The 16697-nt window shown below is 35.4% G+C and overlaps 1 protein-coding gene and 1 non-coding gene across 2 annotated transcripts; one reads left to right on the top strand and one right to left on the bottom strand.

The window, feature by feature from the left end:
• Positions 1-5304: 5304 nt before the first annotated feature.
• LOC106616420 (uncharacterized) lies at positions 5305-6035 on the bottom strand. The gene is made up of 3 exons (XM_070108478.1): positions 5892-6035; positions 5627-5800; positions 5305-5460 (listed from the first exon to the last, which is right to left on the bottom strand). Exons 1-3 carry the CDS (start codon positions 6033-6035, stop codon positions 5305-5307), a joined length of 474 nt encoding a protein of 157 aa, XP_069964579.1.
• A 4100-nt stretch (positions 6036-10135) lies between these two features.
• On the top strand, positions 10136-10209 carry TRNAT-AGU (transfer RNA threonine (anticodon AGU)). The gene has a single exon. It is a non-coding gene; the product is annotated as a tRNA-Thr (tRNA).
• Positions 10210-16697: the final 6488 nt, after the last annotated feature.

Raw genomic sequence — 16697 nt, forward strand, 5'->3', positions numbered from 1 at the left:
AGAAACTCGTTCGGACGTCGATGGAATTTTGCAATATACCTATGAGCAAACATGAGTGCGTTTATATGTAGTCCTTCAGTCAATCAATAAAAGAAATTTGGTTCTTAAAGAGATCAATGCCACCATCGCTGCTGAAGTTCGGAATATAGAAATCCTTCTTGTGGGTTTGCAATTTCTGAGCGACCAGTGGAAAGAATTTAGAGCATGTCGAGACGATGTTATCATCAGCAAGAAAAGAAAAAAACACGGAAACAACCTTCATGAAGATGTGGATGAAAATTGCAGTAAAGAAGTAACTGAATTCTAAAGAAAGACTTTCTACGTCTTACTTGACAGAGTTAGCTGCGGAATGAAGAGAAGATTCGCCGCAGTGAGTAACATAAACGAATCGTTCTCATTTCTATGGCAGTTCCGTGATAAAAAAGAAGATGAACTAAACGCCGCTGCAAAAAATGTTGCAAAAAAGTATTCCGTTGATGTATCTGAAAAGTTGTGCAATGAAACTATACACCTCAGACATGTTTACGATGCAAATTTGGAAACTCGTCTTACACCATACAACTTATTGAATGTCATCAATGCTCGAAAATTAGAAAGACTTTTGCAAATACTTGCATTGCTTTGCGAACGTGGTGCACTCTACCCGATTCTGTTTCAAGTAGTGAACGTTCGTTTAGTGCGTTAGCAATCGCGATAGTCAACAGATATCAAAAGAACCGTTTTTTCATTAATTAGCTCGATAAATAGATGTTTGAGTCATTTATTTCTGTCTTTCTCTCAAGTCTCAAGTCTTGCTATCCCTATATTCTTATATTCCGGTATAATCTAAAAAAAAATTTTGACTGAAATTCTATGTATGAAGTGATTTATACAATATCGATTTTCAACATCGTACAAAACAAATCATTCATGAGAGGAAACAAAGATGTTTCCTATGTATTACAGGCTTTAATTATGAGTGAACTTTCATCAAGATAATATCAATCAATATAAAATCAATAGCTCCGGGAAGGTCTATACTCAATAACGGGATTCAAAATGTAATTTTAAGGAAATCGGGGGGATCGGGGATCTTCGCTTTTGTTTCCATTCTACATTGAAAAGTAAAAACCGCTGATAAAACTCAAGATGTATATATTTATAATTAAAGTGGACGTGGCTGTAACCCGGCGTCGTTCATTTTCGAAATATGTGAAATAGAAATAATACAAATAAAACCAAATTTTATTTAAATCGGTAAAGGGCTTATGAGTTATGAAATTTGTACTAAAAATTAATGTTGATTAGGTGTGGTTATCACTTCTCTCTGTATACATCAAAACAATTAGTGGGCGGGCCGCATCCACTTTTCGAAACCAAAAACATGGAAATCAATTGGAATATTTTAATTATAATAATTGTAGCTATATCGTTTAGTCATAGATGTTACATCGCTACTGTTTATTTTCGCTCGAACTTAGAACTGTCTTACTCATAAGTTTTTGATAAATATTTTTATAAGTATTTTGAGGAAAAAGTCGCTAAAATTACGAATATTGAATGTAAAACAATCGATGTGAAATATGTCTTTATGAAACGGTGTTAAATGAAAGCTTATCGAGGTCACTGCAAAATCTATATTTTTGATCAATAAGAAACATTACGAAAACGAGGCGTAGAAACGATGATGCAATTCACTGTGCGCATTTTTACTGCTTGCGCATTTTTACGTAATAAACGGCGAAATCTTTGGGCGGAATTTGTTTATACAGTAATACATCTGTCCTATTGATGTAAGTATATGGTCTGCACATATAATTAATGTAGTTGTGTGTTTTGAATTGATTTGTCGCTTTCTTTCGCTTTTGACAGCCTGCCTAGGAAAATGGGCAAATTCATTCCGTACCCAAGTGGTCATTACACTTTCAATACTTGGTGGTACACTTTTAATGTTTTACGCACCATCATTACCATACATTTTTAGCTCTATGATAACTGAGTTGTTTGACAAAGTATAACTATATGGAGTAGTTACATAAAAATCTAGTTTTCCATTGATTGGAATTGCAACGAAGAAGATACTCGGGAGATCAGCGATGAATGCAAAAAAGTTTACTCTTATAGACCAGGGTAGATAATTTTGGAAAAAAAAAACAATCATAGTAGGAATAGTACTTGTATAGTAATAGAATCATAGTATGAAAGAAAGAAATAAAATGAAAAGAATGAAAGAAAAAAAGAAAGGAAAAACCTTAACTATCCTTCACAGATGCATTTTTTATAGCATAAAAGAATGTAAAAACGATCTTTACTCTGATTTTAATCGCTCATTTTCTATGGCGGCTATAGTTTTCCGGTATCGGCGGTTTCGACGAATTAACAGCATCTTGGGAAGAGAAGAACGTGTGCAACCGTTTTCTCAGAAAATTAAAAAATATTCCACAATGATTCATTAATAACTAAGAACTATACGAGCAAATCAGAAGCCACTTTTATGTCAATTAACAGTCAGAATAATGCCAATAAGAACGTTCTCTTAAGGCATGTCTCTAGTCGGAAAATGTTGGAAAAAAATTATATTGTGACATGACTTAACATCATTGAAGATAGCAGCTATACTTTTTTAATGAGGTACGAATTCAACTAGTTAACTTTATTATTGCTTTTAGAATTTTAATATTATTTTGAGCAGAGAGTAGCGTGCAAATATAGCGAGCAGAGTGATGTCGAATCGAAAACAGCTAATGTATTTGAGGCAGTGCTTCAACCATCCATGAAAATGAAACTCTAATTACTCTATAGTTCTTATAGATAAAAGAATTTTGTGTTTAACATTTTCTAAAGTAATAGAAAACAGAAGGACTAAACAAAAAAACCTAGCTGGGGTTAAATTTTGTATATTTAAGGCGTGATTGGGCTTGTCCATACTTTTTGAGCGTCATCCGAATCAAACATTTTGAATTTTGACTCGTCACTCCTTACCACGTGATTCCAAAACGCGTCAGGTTTATCAACATGTTCACGACAATGTACTTCTCCATCAACCCCACCCTCAAGCTTTTATCCAACCTTAAATAAGCTCACTGTTACTCTCCTCCAGCAAGTCCTTCGCTCCTATGCCTCCCTCGAAGATATGTAAGCAGAGAAGCAACAGCCAGGCCTAGGCTCGGCGACCTGGTTTTCCAAGTATTTTGGAGTAAAATAAAAATTTTCGAGTATTCTAGATCGGCTATATCTACCGGTAGTATATGCAGCAAGACATTCAGTGTCATAGTTGATTGGTTCGTAGTGCACCACAAATACTGCTGAGAGCAGCCCGTTGAACAATCGTAAATTTTTTCGTGAGTGTACTCCCTTTAATTACCCTTTAATTACCCTTTAATTACAAGTCTAGATAGTTTTTCGATTTTCAAATGGAATTTCACGACCACGTGTTGTATTTTTTGACCATATTGAATTCCTGGAAGAAGTGAATGGCGTTCTACGCCAAATATTATATCTTAATAGCATCTTGGAACGTTGTATGAAAAAAAGTTTCCGATTATGGTTTGTATTAGTTGGATTTTCAGACCATGAATGGAGTAGTGTACGTAAACTTTTTTTGCTCACTGTATTCAATGCAGAATAAAAATTATCGACATAATTTTACTATGGTTCACTGCGTTAAATATAACTGGGATCACTTAATATAATGTGAGGTAATTTTTCGAATTTCGATTTTCGGTTTTATTAATTAAAACAAATTTACCGATATCATCTACAATAATTCTAAAAATTTAGTTCAAATTGTATCAAAAATGAGCGCTGACAGGAAGTATTATTTTCCAAATTATGGTTAGAAAAATATATCACAAAGACTATTGATATTTTTTTTGTAATTCGTTATACAAACGAAACTGACTGCGAATGTTTGTACATATATATGAATTCATTTTCATAAAAACTAACGAATATGCGCTGCAAGTTCGTAAGCAAATATTTCAATTTATCGCAGTGTAAATTTAATACTTTGCGTCGTGGAATCACCGAAGTAACTGTCGAAACTACAAGTACTGTACTACATAAGCCCATAAATAATGCAATGGTATGTATTCTTGTGTTGTATTTACCATGATTATCCGGTAGTGTACATACACTCACTTCTATCGCATTGTAAAAAAAATCGGAAGGGCAAGGAAATCGGCAAACAATAACCACCTGCTAGACTAGCTATAATATTGGTGATATTGTTGTTAATGTACATACACTTTGAGCTGTATGAAAAATAATTTCAAAAAATCTCGTTTCGCGTCGATCGTGCATATTTTTTAGAAAATAATCTTCCTAGTTGATCAGGTGCGCAGATATCCTCAGCACAATCGGATGGAAGATATCTGAGTGCTACAAGTTCACGCCGTTTTGTGCCAGAAATTTCGCCATTTTTCGAAGTTAGCCTCCAAAATCGCAATATTTGGTTTCGAATTCCTAAATTGAGTTTATTGATTATTATTATCAATTACAGTATACAGTATCCTAACAAAATAAAAATATGGGTGCATTTTCCTTTCAATTAAATAATGTATGCATAACATTTTTCGGTAAAGCTTACATAACAGATGCCATAAGAGGTCAAAATCGAATATTCGAAAATATTAAAATTTTATATTTCAAACATACTGGACTGACTTTGAAACGAGGAATAACGTGCCAAGAACACCAATTGAAGGCGCACGAGATGGCTGACACAGTAGCATTATCGAAAGACCGATTAGGCTATACGTTATTGGGTATGAGAAAGTAGTCGCAGCGATAGGTGCCGCGTTTGCTCATTTCGGACGACAAGTGCAACCGTAAGACGATGTTTAAGTCTAATACGAGGAGCTTTTGCATCGTTACACTAATGTCTACTTAACATGAATCCACTGATAATTTAAAACCACTGAAACAATTTGGGCCGCATTGCAGAAACTATAACCTAATTTAGTAAAAAAAAATTTTTTCACCAATGCAACCACATCCGCCGTTCCATAGCCAATTTTATCGAATTATGATCTGAATTGTTCACTCGCCGTGAAGAAATTATTCTGTTCCAACGCGGAGAAGAGACTATGCCAAAAGATATTGATGTGGATAAGGCAGTCAAGTTACGTAGGTAGTGCTGTTTTTGAACATAAGAATGGTTTTCCCATTTCAGTACCATTGGTTAGCAACTCAACTCAAGTTCACAGTTGTCTTCAGAATTCTCTTTTAATTTTCATTTGGAAGTCTCAAATAACACTTGGTAGACATAGATTTATCTCTCGTATATTTTTTATTTCTCAAATTTAATTCCAGAAAACACAATAATTATCTATCGAAAACTTTAAAACGTATTTTAACAATAGCCCTCAATTCATTATAAGTGAACCATTTGGTGATGAAAGTAAATTCGCCATTACCAAATGGAATTATTTTTCCGAGTGCCTTACCATTGAAAGCATAGCGATCAACTAGCAAATCGTGCTATAAAACAAACACAAACGTACATTAGTAAAGTATTCGTATATATAACCGGTGTTCACAATTCATATCCGCTAACGTCGATATGACAATTGAAGACTTTAAAATTCTCCAGAATCGAGTTAAGCTTTTATAGCTTATGAACGCACTTATACACCTCTCAACTCACATCATAAGGGCAGCTGTGATTCAAATTGCTATACTTGTCCAAGCCCATAGCTTTATAGGCGAAATTCGCTACAAAATTACGACGTTTATTACGAAAGAAGGCACAACCATCAATCGTGTATTCCACCATGGGTGCGCGATTTTCGTATCCCCGTTTCACCAATAGCGCTGAAACCTATTAGGATACGCATTAAAATGCATTATATTTGGTTGTCATTTTCTTTACTTTGTACAAGAAAAAATATATTTTTTACTTTTAATCTTACCGTCACATTATTTATTGGCCCTTGTAGGAGTGATATCGCCACGGAGACCTCCGTTATGTCATGTGGCATTTGCTTCAAAGTGCAAAGTGTAATATTTATCACTGTGGGTTGCACAGGCTCACAGGTGATTTCAAGTAATTTCATGTTTTTTTCCTTAAACAATTTAATAAAAAATATTAATTGGCAATGACCAAACTTTTAATAAAACCGATATAAAAAATTCAAACTAACATTTTTCACTACTTGCAATTGTATGCAAGCAATTAAAATGAACGTCGACCTTCTGCACAATCGAAACATTTGACCAAGACTACTATTGATTCAATTTGGGTTCGATTACCAAAAATATTTAATTGGAAGCTCAAATGCAACTCTACTTACTAAACACATCAGAATCGTTTATTATTGGACTAACTAGATGAGGGTGTCATCGACAAAAAAATATGTATCTAATGGGCTAAAAATCACTTTTTAATTGATTTTAATCTCTATATTATCGTAATTTTGTTACTGAAAGTTACGAGGTTTGTTCAAAAAGTATCGCGAATTTTGAATTTTCGCAGGCCACGTGTATTCGATTTTCGATTGTTTTGTTGAATTTTGTTAGTACTCATACTCTTGCTTATGCTGATAAGGTCGGCCATTTCAAATTTTTACTTAATTCTTGACAGCTGTTTTGCTTAAATGCGCTTTGATTCGTTTTCGACTTTTGCTTATTTTAAAAAATGTATCAAAGAATTTGTATACAATTTTGTGTGAAAAACCAAATTAAGTGCGCGGACGCGTGCGTAGTGAAGCTACCTTGGACAAAAGCAACGTTTATCGCTGGTACCAAATGTTCTCAGAGAGTCGAGAAGATGTGAATAACGAAGAGCGTGCCGGACGCCCGAGTACGACAACAACAGATGAAAACATGAATGAAGTGAAGAAAATAGTATTGGCCAATCGTCGAATTATCATTAGAGAATTGATGATTTAAGTATGAGTCGGGTCGCCAAGAAGTTTGTGCCAAAATTGCTCAATTTCGACCTAACCCAGCGTCGCGTTGACATTGCTCAGTAGATGTTGGACTCAGTCCGCAACGACGCAGATCTGCGCCAGAGAGTTATAACTTTTGACGAATATTAGGTTAATGGTTATGACTTGGAAACCAAAGTTCCATCATCCCAATGGAAGCTGCCGCATGAGGCAAGACCGAAAAAGGCGCGCCGTTCGATCGAATGATGAAGGTTTTTTTTACCCCCTGTGACTGAGTCCCAAAACTGAAGATGCCCATGAAAGGATGACGCTACGCTACGATTGAAGAGATAAAAGATCACCAAAAAAGATCACAGAAATGGAAGAAGAAAAATATCGGCCAGCTATTCGATTCCTTCTGTTTAAAAGGAACATTGCAGAGAAATCAAAAAATGTTTGGATGCTGCATACGATGGCTCTTCTCCTTTGAGGCCCACCTTTAAATAAAGTAACAAAAATCCAGAAGAAATGTGAAAAAGCTCAAATACTAGGCATTTCAAAGGATTGTGTGGGTCATACCGTGCACTTAAATATTGAGCATGAGAAAGCTTTCGGCGCGGTGGAATCCACGAAGTTTGACTCCGAACAACAAGCGCAACTGTGAGACCAATATGGATCCACTCGAATACACCAGTGAGCTTGCTTCGTAACGAGAACTATTATACTGGCCGGCCGGTATACCGGCACCGATTTTCTGGTATTCGAAAAACGAAATCTACTTAGACTTGTTGTTGGACTTAAGCACTACTCTTTAAATGAAAACAGAAATATTTACATATATTATATGTATGATGCGGAGATAGAGAGACAGTCCAAGGGTCAAGAATGAAAATGTTTTGATGAAATTTTTCATGAAATTATCGAAAGCATCCTACGTTGTTGTAAGCTTTTTATAGCTTTTATATATATTTTTTCATAATATTAGTCAAAGTATATATCACTTGAAATTAGAATAGTGTAGTGATTTAAGGCCTCTTAATAGATACCATATGTAAGTATGATTTATTTGTATCCAATGGACCGAAATTATATTTTCGCAGAGCTAAGAAAATATAAGGTTGTCAGATATCTCTCTTCCGCTTTTTTGCTCTTCATTCAATGCTTTATAAAAAGTGTTACAGTGATCGGATTTAGTTAAGATATGCGCCGTTTTGTTCGATGATCTGTTTCCATCTAGACGGCAACTTCATAATACCTTCCTCGTAGAAGCCCCCCTCCTTATTTGCGAAGAATTCGGACAGCCACTTTTCACAAGCCTCTTTTGAGTTCAACTTCACACCACCAAGGGCATTCGCCATGGACAGGAACAGGTGGCAATCACTTGGCGCTACGACCGGGCTATATGGTGGATGCGATAAAACCTCCCATCCGAGCTCCCGTAGCTTCTGACGAGTCATCAACGAAGTGTGTGTTCTGGCGTTGTCCTGGTGGAACACTACACCCTTCCTGTTGGCCAATTCTGGACGCTTCTGGTCGATCGCCTGCTTCAAGCGGTCCAGTTGTTCGTAGTAGATGGTAGAATTAAGCGTCTGGCCATATGGGAGCAGCTCATAGTGGATGATTCCCTTCCAATCCCACCAAACACACAGCAAAACCTTCCTGGCCGTCTATCCCGGCTTGGCCACTGTTTGGGACGATTCACCGGCCTTCGACCACGACCGTTTTCGCTTGATATTGTCGTATGTGATCCATTTTTCGTCGCCAGTCACCATCCGCTTCAAGAATGGGACGAGTTCGTTCCGTTTCAGCAGCATATCGCAGGCGTTGATTCGGTCCAGAAGGTTTTTTTGCGTCAAATTATGCGGCACCCAAACATCAAACTTTTTTTTGTATCCAGCCTTCTGCAGATGGTTCAAAATGGTTTGGTGACTAACTCCCATCTCCTGGGCGATGTCACGAGATGCCATATGCCGGTCTAACTCGATGTATTCCATGATTTGATCGGTATTTGTCGTCACAGGTCTTCCGCCGGCTGGCTTATCCATGGTGTCGTTTTCACCGGCTCTGAATCGTCGAAACCATTCCTCCGCGGTTCGAAGTGATAGAGTACCATCCCCCAAAACACCATTAATCTCACGGAACGTTTCTCTAGCGGATTTGCCTTTAACAAAGGAAAACTTTAAAATAGCGCGAATTTCGGCGTTAGTGAACTCCATGTTTACACGTCTATAACTGTTGAACGCAATATCCAAACTAATCATGCATAGCGTTGTTTTGTAGGTTATGTCAAGACCTTTCAAATTATGTATAGTGTTGCCAGATACGAGCTCTGTTGCGCTTTGTACATAGCCGCGAAATTCAAAAGACAAAAGAGCGGAAGGGAGATATCTCACAACCTTATATAATGCAATACTAATAACAAACGGAAAGTATGTACGAGTATTACAAAGATTAAAGTTAAAATGAAGAAAATAGATGTTTAAGAAAGCATTTCGAAAAGTTTTTAAATTAGACATATTATTGTTACTTATTCTTTATTTACAACAATTAAGAATTCTTTATTAAAAGAACTATTGTTCTACAGAAAATATAGCATAAAATATAATTTTTAACTACGATAAATATTTTTTTTTAACGTTAATCAAACATCTTCGTCAAGATTTTTTGTTGTGACTCAGTAAAGAAAAGGCAATGAAATTGTGGCCCGTTGGATTTAATAAAACAAGGTGGGGAAATAAAATAAAATGAAAAAAGAAATACCTGTGCCTCATTTAAAATATTATTTTTACAAAACGACTTTGTGACCAATCAAATTTCATCTGAATATCTCATAATAAAAAATAATAATATACTTGTACATATAAAAATATGGTTATCTAATGAAAATTCAAAAATTTAGTACAGTAGCTCAATATATAACTCATTTATTTAAATTAACAATTTTGCTTTTTGCAACATCAAATTAACAATACAAGAATATATTACTATATAATATTTTTTATTATTTAAATATTTATGTTTTTTTTTATTATATGTATTTTACATTCTCTGATTTAACTAAAGTTTAAATTCATTTACGTTCTCTGACTAAAGAGTTGTAAACTGTTCTCAACCATACTGCATACTTTCGGGCTGTAACTGTACTCATTTACGTTCTCTGCTCTTACAAGTTTCTGTTACTCTCACTGTTGTTGACATGACTGTAACAGCGGAATGCTAAATTTAGCTGGTGATTCAGAAAGCAACGTCAGTTATCAGTAACGGCTTTGCCACAAATGAAATTGTATGGCGCCGTGGCTTAGTTGGTTAAAGCGCCTGTCTAGTAAACAGGAGATCGTGAGTTCGAATCTCGCCGGGGCCTTTCGTTCAGAGAGAAACGGAAATTTTTTTTGATTTCAGCACATATTGTTGTGTGTGTACAAGTATTTAGTTATATCAAAATAATTGTAATAAAACATCTTAATAAAATTAAATGCATTTGGTACAAATGTTGAGTAGTAAGTTTTATTCATACTCATGTTGTTCAGCAAATTATAGTACATAAATATACTAAACTTATGCACCTGGTATATATTATCGTACAAAAATAGTTTACGAAGCATAAAATAATGATTTATAATTCTACTCGAATGCATTGTGACACTAATATTTCATTTTAGTGTAAAATATATACACATATAACATATATATTTATATATAATGTCTGGCAAGCCTAAGTAGTTTGCAAAAACAAAAAGGGAATGTAATATCTGCACTTAGCCTTCGAATCGGCTAAATAATTCGGTATAGAGAGAGTAGATGAGCTTTTTGAGTCTTTTACCCTTCTTCAAATATTCGATCTACACTTGTAAGTCAAAATGAAACGGTAGCCACTACCTTTCAAATCCATAGGACAGTCTTCCCTTTCTTCGGAGCAGGTTCGTCGCGTGAAGTCCACTGTTTCGACTGATTATTGGTCACGGCTGCATACCAGAGGGCCATAATAATTATATCTCCTCTCCATCTACAGTTAAAATAAACTGCAAATAATTTGGAAGTTTTTGAGAAATGTGATTAACTCAGACTTATTTAATTTTTCTCAAATCGGCATCTCTTAAATAACGGCAATATCGACACTGCTCAATGCTAAATTACGCAACGCAAATACGCAAGGACCATTTATCATCTTCACTTGTCGGAATGACAGTTACATGACATTACGTCTACCATATAAGATCGTATGTAAGTACTATATACGCACATAGTGTTGACTAAGGCTCGACACCGCCGATATAGATATATGTGTATACATGTACATGTAAGTATGTGTGTACTTGTGACAGTCCTTTGCCATTTAACGCTTCACAATGCAAACCGAATATCTAGAAATCTTTAAATAGCAAAATAATTAGCCTGAAATGAGAAATCTGAGGGAAAATGCATACAAATAAGCGAAATGTCAACAAGTTGTACTCATTTACGCGCTTAAATGCCGATCAATATATATGTAATAGATATTATAGGTATTTGTGCGTGCGTATGGGAAGATTAAAAGAGAATGCAAAGGATTGACGGGTTGTACTTAGGGCAATGCACTTTGGTTCGAGTATATTTGCTCTGCTCTAGTAGAACGTAGGAACATTTAAGCTATAAGTTAAAAGGGATCCTAACAAAAAGGAGAAAAAGAAGAAAGAAGACGGGTAGATTAGTGAAGAACGATACTTAACAGCTTAAGTTTTCATGAAACGTTCTTCCAGCAACATCAATAGCCAACCGCTCATATATTATACAGTTTACCTATAGCGAAACCTTAGACCGAGTTGCTAAACCGATGGTTAAAGTTTCTCAGAGAAAACTTTATAAGACTAGTACTGAGCCCTGATACCTGGACGAGTTTAACGATATACAAGGTTGTAGGTAGCTTGGTAATAGTGAAGTTCTGTATTTCCAAACAACTGACATGACTATCGAGCTTTTGTCGAAATTGCTAAAAAACTTTCAATGTTCGAACCGAAAGACCGAATTTTTACTTGTGTTCTTGATTTCGATGTCTAAAAAGTTCCTCCAAGAAATAATTTCCGAAATGTGGCTGGTGTTTAAACTCTACTGAAATATTTCAAGCCTAAAAGAAGAAGTATATCAATACAATAAAGAGTCCCATTTCGTTTAACTACCGCTTTCTCTAATTACTTTAGACCTCAATCGCTGTTTAGCTTTCTCCATAAATATTAATTGATTTGCACCTTAGTATTTTGGACCGAGAATTAACCATTTCTTTCATCGTAAATTTAGTAAAACCTTATGCTAACAGAATCGAAAGGACATATACAGAACATCAATTAAAAATACCCATATCTTTAGTTTGGAGTCATTGTGAGACCCGCAAGAACCAGAGTTAATTCAAAGCTTTTGCCAAAGTTCCAAGCCTTACTATAATTTTTGAACTAATCGTACAAAGTAGTGTTCGAAATCTCATTATGTATTAAAACCAAGATAAACCTTGAATTATCTCTATATTCATGGCTAACTTTCGTCAAGGTGAATGAAAGTCTAAGATACGAGTGGAAGATTTGGAAAATATAAACATTATACATAACACGAAAACACGTTAATTTCGGTTGCCCCAAAGCTATAACGCCCTTCACAAATAGAGGAGTTTCCATACAAACACTTATTATTTTGATCAGTCAGTTTGTATGGCAGCTATATGCTATAGAAGTTCGATCTGAACAATTTGTTCGGTACAGCTATATTTCTATGGCAGCTATATACAATAGAGATCCGATATCGACGATACCAAGAACTAGCTCATCACTTATATATAAACTTTATAGGATATTTGACGTTTCCTTCTGGGTACTACAAAATTCATGGCAAACTTAATATACCCTGTTCAGCGTGTAAAAATCCAGGAAGAGACCGAAGATTTGTAACGTTATTTTATAAAATACTATTCTATACCATATGCTAGTAACCTTAGCTTTCTATCGCGCGTTGTCAGAGCTGTTCCATCAAATAGTCATACTGTTTTTGTTATATACCTCCACAGACGACTTTTCTCTTAAAATACATACATACGTATATACTTTAATGTCTATAAATATCAAGCACCTTGGCACTAGGAAGTTCACACTGAAAGCATTTTCTATTTCCATTAATTAACTCAAAAATACGCCTTGGCGTTTGAACGAATGTATGATGCACAACAACAACACCAACTGTGTCTGTCGATCCTGTTTTCCCGCCGGTATACGCATGCGTGCACAGCATGTGGGTTAACTGAACTGCAGATTGGACGTGCTGGCGGTCGCTGTCATTGTCGTCAGTTAGTGGTCAGTCACTTAGCCACTCACACGTATATAAATACAATTACTAACTAAGCACTTGTAGTCTAGCAGCTAGACAGCCAGTAAGGCAACCAGACAAACTTCCCCAAAGCGTCAAGTATCTTCACTTTTCTTATCATCACTGGATGTTACCAGATGACTGCAAACGCCATAGCAATAACAAAAGCAACACTGGGAGCGTAACAACCGTAAATGTCAGCCAGAAGAAGTAGCTTACGTGCGTCATAAAGTAGCCAAGTGGATTTTTCCATTGCGTGATTTCTTTCGATTTCGCACAATTTAGACACAGCAATTGAAGAAACCGAAGAGGCAACAAGATACACGAAGAGTTTAATAAAAATAATTAAAAAGAAATAATTGCAAGTCAGTAGATAAAATTGAAAGAGATAAAATCAATTTGTGTATAGCTTCACAATGATATTGTTGCAACGCAATAGTGATGCGGGCAGGAGAATGTTTTGTTGTTGGCGTGACGGCTTGCTCCTTCAATTATGTTTTGGAATTTATGTTGAATGGCAACTGATTCAACGTGAATTGCTAATACACGGAATTTCGCGAAAGAAACATTTAAGCAACTTTTTGTTGTTTGTCAATTTAATTGTAAAATTCAATTTCACTTCAATTTGTAGAAAATTGGTGATTACTTTTCGATTATTGGTATTATGTTGCCATACAAATATTGCGCAAAAAAAACATAGATAACATGGGTGCCATCGCACAAACTCAGCAAACATATTCCACGTGAGAGCTACATAGCAAGAAACTCTAAGACACTAACGAACAGCCCCATAATAATATAGTAAGCGATCATTTACTAAGACAGTAGGAAACGTTATCGGTCTTGTCAACGTCATTTTGCATATTTTCAAAAAAAAAAATTGTTTGGCGATGAACCTCACTTTTGGTTGAATGAGTGATGGCTAATACGTCCATTCTTGAGACGCCGTTACATACTCAAAAAGTCCGTGTTTGGTGTGATCTTTGGGCAGAGGGAATCCTTGGTTCATATTTCTTCAAAAATGAAGACGCTATACGCTGTTGTATCATGATTAGTGACATTTTCTTGCCTCGATTGGAGGATGTTGATGTGGGCGACCTTTGGTTTCAACAAGACAGCGCTAAATCTCATACAGCCAACGAAACAAACAATTTATTGAAGAAAAATTTTGCTGCGCGCATTATCTCGCGTCGTGGGCCTGTGGCGTGGTAACCGCTGGACAATTTATTGCGCGGTTATGTAAAATCGCTTGTCTACGCAGATACGGTCGAGACGGTAGACGTTTTGGAGGATAATATTCGGCGCGTTTTGGCTGCCATACGGCCATAATTGCTGCAATAACTGGTCGACAATTGATCCATTCGGCTGGAATTTATTCTAGCCAGCCGCCGCGGCTCTATATCATTTTTAAAACATAATGTCAAACGCTTATCTTTATAATAAAGCTAAATTCTCGACGTCTTCAATTTCTGGAACATATGTATATATTAATTAGGTAACTGTTGAGACGGGCAAGGTCAGCGTGCTCCTAGATAAATCCGAAGCTCGTTTCAAGTAGTCAGAAGAGCTTTTAACCTACAATTACAACAGTTACCTCAAAAAGTATGCAACATGCATATACTTATATAGCTGTACCATAACCAAATATATTTATTATCTTCGTACGGTTTACGAATGAGCAATCGGTACAAAACGAAGGTTCAACCATACGCAGCAGTGTATCAAAATGGAGCGATTAAGAAGAGGTTTATAATTGTCACAACTTGGTTTTAAGGAAATAAGTCATATCACATGCAAAATTTCTTTCTCTTTTTTTTGGAACACAAATCTCTCTTTCTGTTGAAGGATTTAAATTTTTTTTAGGTATATACGGTTCTAAAATCTTTCCGGAAGACTACGACATTGTGTAGAGGCTGCCAAAGTATAAAATATCCGCAGTATTTGTGATATATTTAGCACACTTTACTTACTTATTTTTGAGAAAATTATATTATATAAAAATATAACTGTAGAAACAATGCTCATTATTTATATAATTTAAAATTCTATGCACCGTCATCCCAAGTACAAGTAAGTGTTAAATCAGAATATAATTCAAGGTAGTTCGAACAAGCGTTCATTATATATTATATATATTTAGTGCCTCTTCGTCACTTATAATCAGACAAAATTCATGGAATATCAAATTAACCGAAAGTTAACTAAGCGGACCTTTGTGGTAAGGAAATATGTATCATTAGTAAACGCTTTAACACTTAGAGAAAACGGCACTAAATGGCAGCGGTAGATAGGATCGAGAATGCTTTGTAAAGGTATAGATATATCACAGGTGAAATGAATTTTAAATGGAGCCATCGAAGTAAGCTTTGGTCGAGACTTTAATGATTGTAACACTTCCTATCTGTAAGATTAAAATTGCACGTCAGAAATTTAACTTTAAACCTTTGCTCAATATAAATCAAAAAGTAGAATTTCGGAATCTAATCAAGACCACTCGAATATAATTAGAACGTAATATATATTACTGTATTTTTAAGATCACAAAGCTTTATGGGACAGCCTTGAAAACCATTAAGTGCCAGATCAAAACTGCACCAACGACATATTACTGATATATTTTATTATATACTGATCTTATTATTTTACATAACACTGTAAAATATTACAATTTATATATTTGCAATGAACTTCATTTCAATTTAAGCTGACATTAATGCTCGTAATACGCAGCTTTTAATTAATTCACTGACAATTACAACTCTAATTCGAATTATTTCACAGTTTTACACGTCTATAAATCTATTTGTCACATTTCAAGGTGGGCAGCTATTCAATGTTGCTGCATTTGAAAAAAGTATATAACTCATATAAATATATTTTTATATGTAAATAGAAGTTGTACAAATTTATACGTAGTACACATGTTCCCTGCTCGACAGCAACGCCCACGGACCAAATACGCTTGCAGCTCGACGCACCGCCAATCAAACGACCTGCACAACAATTAATATTTAAATTTGCAAATAAAAAGAGTGCAAGCAATAAAAATGGTGTAACAACACTTGTAATGTTTTACTAAATGGCTTCTAATTGGATATTCGTATGTAAAAGTTATTTTGTTATACTTCCTGATTTATTAGCCTTGGCCAATGAATATCACATAATATAAAGGGTGTTTTTTAAGGCACACGGTTTTCAAGAAGAAATGAAACGCATATAATTTAAGGTTATGACCAAGAGTTTTGCTTTATTATAAAGTTAAGGGGTTGCCATGACGTTCTAAATATTATTAAGGGCAACTGATCGCCGCGGCTGCCTCAAATAAATTTTAGCCGAGAGCCAACCACACAAAAAATAGTTCAGCGGTGTTAAATCGAACGATCTTGGAGGCCATACCACAGGCCCACGACGCATAATATGGTATGTAAAATTTACCGAGTAAAATGTTCGAGTGTTCTGCAGAGTTGTTCATATCTCGCTTATTAAAAGTCAATCGGACGTGAGTCCCTTCACATCCTCTGCGAT

Source organism: Bactrocera oleae, chromosome 4, assembly GCF_042242935.1.
Source record: "Bactrocera oleae isolate idBacOlea1 chromosome 4, idBacOlea1, whole genome shotgun sequence".
Lineage (NCBI taxonomy): Eukaryota > Metazoa > Arthropoda > Insecta > Diptera > Tephritidae > Bactrocera > Bactrocera oleae.

Bases quoted from the DNA above. Each gene is read 5' to 3' on its own strand.
- LOC106616420 (XM_070108478.1), bottom strand. From the start codon at position 6,035: ATGAAATTACTTGAAATCACCTGTGAGCCTGTGCAACCCACAGTGATA. The intron at 5,801-5,891 runs GTAAGATTAAAA...GTATCCTAATAG, and splicing joins GGCCAATAAATAATGTGACG to GTTTCAGCGCTATTGGTGAA. The intron at 5,461-5,626 runs GTGAGTTGAGAG...TTTGTTTTATAG, and splicing joins ATCACAGCTGCCCTTATGAT to CACGATTTGCTAGTTGATCG.